Source organism: Trichinella spiralis (genome assembly GCF_000181795.1).
Source record: "Trichinella spiralis strain ISS 195 chromosome Unknown Scfld2243, whole genome shotgun sequence".
NCBI lineage: Eukaryota > Metazoa > Nematoda > Enoplea > Trichinellida > Trichinellidae > Trichinella > Trichinella spiralis.
Window position 1 is genome coordinate 1,946 of NW_003529182.1, and position 615 is coordinate 2,560.

At 36.1% G+C, this 615-nt stretch overlaps 1 protein-coding gene across 1 annotated transcript; it reads left to right on the top strand.

Annotated features, from left to right (window-relative positions):
• Nucleotides 1–255: 255 nt before the first annotated feature.
• Nucleotides 256–499, top strand: Tsp_13598a (conserved hypothetical protein; the record flags this gene model as incomplete). Its single annotated transcript, XM_003368568.1, has 1 exon — nucleotides 256–499. A coding segment is annotated over exon 1 (244 nt), but the record flags the coding sequence as incomplete, so codon positions are not given.
• Nucleotides 500–615: the final 116 nt, after the last annotated feature.

Consider the following 615-nt stretch of genomic DNA (forward strand, 5'->3'; position numbering starts at 1 on the left):
GCCAACTAGCATTATAAAGCGTTGCGACAAAACCCAAGAACAGAAGAAGCTGAATACATACATATATATATATATATACGGTACATTTCAGTTTGCACAAGATTTCAGCAGCAAACCAAATATTTAAAAAAATCTTTTTAAAATCAAAATTTTAAATATTCACGCTAGATCTGTTGTATTTACATGAGTTTTGAAGCGGAGCTTTTTCTTTTGGATTGGCTGTCAGCGTTTTGATGGCACCTGGCACACCATATTATGCATCATGCTTGCAGCTTGGTGACGACACGGCGACTAGCAAGAGACAAAGAGGAAGAAGTGAAAATTCCATGCTTCTTTCTGGTTGGACGACAACTGCACAGAACAACCATACTGACTGACTATTGGAGACAATTAATTGGGGATATTCTTACCATATTATTCGAAATCTTATTTATCTTAAAAGCGGAGCCGTACTATGATGACAAATGCACTTTTGCAGTTAAAACTAACCGTCTGGCGGGTGAGCGTCATATATGCACATAACCGTTAGGAACATTTACTTGAAAAGGTATACTACTTATTGATCAAGCTAAATCCATCTTGCAAAAATTCTGCATTAAAAACTGACATAATATT